This window comes from Notothenia coriiceps, unplaced genomic scaffold, assembly GCF_000735185.1.
Source record: "Notothenia coriiceps isolate Sejong01 unplaced genomic scaffold, NC01 NC01_scaffold00020484, whole genome shotgun sequence".
Classification (NCBI taxonomy): domain Eukaryota; kingdom Metazoa; phylum Chordata; class Actinopteri; order Perciformes; family Nototheniidae; genus Notothenia; species Notothenia coriiceps.
Genome location: NW_011353185.1, coordinates 55,126 through 57,516, shown reverse-complemented (window position 1 = coordinate 57,516; position 2,391 = coordinate 55,126). Strand labels below are relative to the sequence as shown.

Here is a 2,391-nt window from a genome sequence, read left to right as displayed (position 1 = left end):
CGGTACGGGAGTTCAGGTGTCCAACATCCTTGTGAGGTGGGACACGTACAACGTCACCAGTCGTATATCTTAACCGTCGTGGAAGTCCTTTAGACAACTAAGGAGACGCCAACGGTTCTAGCCCCGCTTTAGGCGGCTGAAAGAACGAGTTGCTCCTTTCATGCGGCTCATCTTGGGGACCGGATTCGTCTCCCAGAATGACCGAGCTACACTTCTCTCGCCTGTTGAGAACCCCGTCTCGTCCCGGGGACGGCCTAGCGACTGGCTGACAGTTAATCTTGGGTCGGTTTCCGATCCCGGCCATCCGACGCCAGGAATGGGGACCGCAATTCCACTTTTCGGTGGGTTCCCGCCTATGTCGGCGGGTCATTGACTCGATCGGACGTACCCTATTCGTCGGCTGCTCGGCAGAGACGATAAAGTCCCTCGTCCTCCGGGGGTATCCGGTGGACACTTCGGGGAACCTTCACGGCGGCCATTGAGACCTCCTGCTACCCGCGGACCTCTCCGCAACAACTGTACGACGGTCTGCAGGTTGGAGTCACTAAACCGTGACACGCGCAACTCACCGGTCGATTGTCGAGTAGCGGTGGCCTAATGTCCTCTTGGGCACGACGTCTACGTCGACGATAACGCAGCGGTGACCGGACCGACCCACACACCGGGCCGGGCAAGGTGGTGCCTTATATTCAGTTCCTCGACCCTTGGGCAGACTGGCGGCTGCCTTGGCCGCTGGGCCCTTAGGCCCGCTGTCGTTGCGCCCCATGCAGATGTGGCTGAACAGTCTTCACTTGGACGCCAAGTGGCACAAGCACAGGGAAGTCAGGGTGTCGCAGCATTGCCTCCACTCTCTGTCACGCTGGAGGGGCAGGGCCTATCTCCTGATGGGCGTGCCCATGGGCGCCATCCCATCCTGCCAGGAGACCATCACCATAGGTGCATGTCTCTCAGGGTGGGGTGCAGTGCGGCAGGGCAGGACTGTTCAGGGTCGGCGGTCTGCTCTGGAGGGTGCACGCCAGGTCAACGTGCTAGAGCTTCGGGCTGTGCAGTTTGCACTCACGCACTTTCTACCCCAACTGGGGGGCAAGAATGTGCGTGTTCCTTGGGACAGCATGTACGTTGTTGCTTAGACAGCAGTCCCTTCTAGATAGTGGACGTTCTCACTCCACTCTGAATTTATGTGGCTGCTATTTCTGCCCGACATGTTCGGGTCGACGCGCCACGGCGGGGTGCCACAGGTCGGTGTCCCTCTTTCTGAGAGAGGCTTTACGGCAGCGTTCCCCTAGCACCCCGAGGGCTCCGGCTTGGGACCTGCCCCTGCTGCCGGATGCCCTATCATCTCCTCCCTTCGAGCCCCTAGCCCAGGTGGGGCTTAGGTGGCTGCCCACGAAGGCAGCATTTCTGCTTGCCATAGCCTCAGGGAAGCGAGTCGGGGAGTTGCATGTCCTCTCCATAAACGATACATGCCCGAGGTGGGACTCTCAGGCGTTGTCCTTTGGGCAAATGTGGCATTTATTGTTATTGGTACTCGAGCTGCGCATGCGCGCGATGGACATATCCAGTGCTAAAAGCACCGCCTCTGGCGGTCATCCGGGACTCATAGAACCGTAGTTACAGCCTTAACTATCGTTATTGGGGGTGATAAACTAAATGGCTTGTTTCTCATTCTGTATATCTGACCTGTATGATAAAATAGCTATTTTGCTAGTTTGTAATGATAACACTAACAACGTTCAGAGACAACAAATACTATCTTCTTGATAATTCATGGGACAATTGTATTATTATAAAATCTTAGAAACAGTCCCAGAGACAAAGTGACTCTGAGAGCAGGGTTGTGTTGGTGCAGTTTACTTTACCTCCCTCTCCCTTTCAGTCCTGGAGAGTTGCATCTGCTTCAGCATCTGAGACCTCTGCTCCATCACTAGAGTCTTCTCATAGGTGAAGGCTGAGATGTCGTTATCATGCTGAACAGGAAGAGGACAGAAAACACCAACTCTTTATCTACTCTTTATGTATGGACCGTTAAGAGTACACAATAGACAGACTTAAGAGCTCTAGAACTAAAACTCAAATCATCTATTTCATGCAGCAGCAACTAAACGTGTGGCTGATAAGTTAAGAAAAAAAGCGAGTGGTGCAGTGATGATGTATTTTTGTAGGTCGACCCAGTAGTCAGCATCACAGGGGGTCCCTTGACAAAAAGCAGTAAGATTTCCCCAGTGGACAAAGGAATATTGCAGGAAATAAAATGTGTAGCCAACACACGTTTATGATACTTATCATGTTTTGTTAAACAGGACAATCTCCGGATATTAGGGATGTAACGATATACCCAATATCGCGGTATCGCAATAAATAAACGTCCCAATACCTTCGTAAACCTTTATT

General features: G+C 52.8%; 1 protein-coding gene across 1 annotated transcript in view; it reads right to left on the bottom strand.

Annotated features, from left to right (window-relative positions):
• The window catches only part of LOC104952777 (solute carrier family 12 member 7-like), an 11,279-nt gene extending 9,282 nt beyond the window's left edge, over positions 1-1,997 (bottom strand). The window contains exon 1 of the mRNA XM_010779654.1: positions 1,860-1,997. Within this exon, the coding sequence (XP_010777956.1) occupies positions 1,860-1,922 (63 nt within the window). The 5' untranslated portion in view covers positions 1,923-1,997. The remainder of the gene's footprint in view (positions 1-1,859) is intronic.
• Positions 1,998-2,391: the final 394 nt, after the last annotated feature.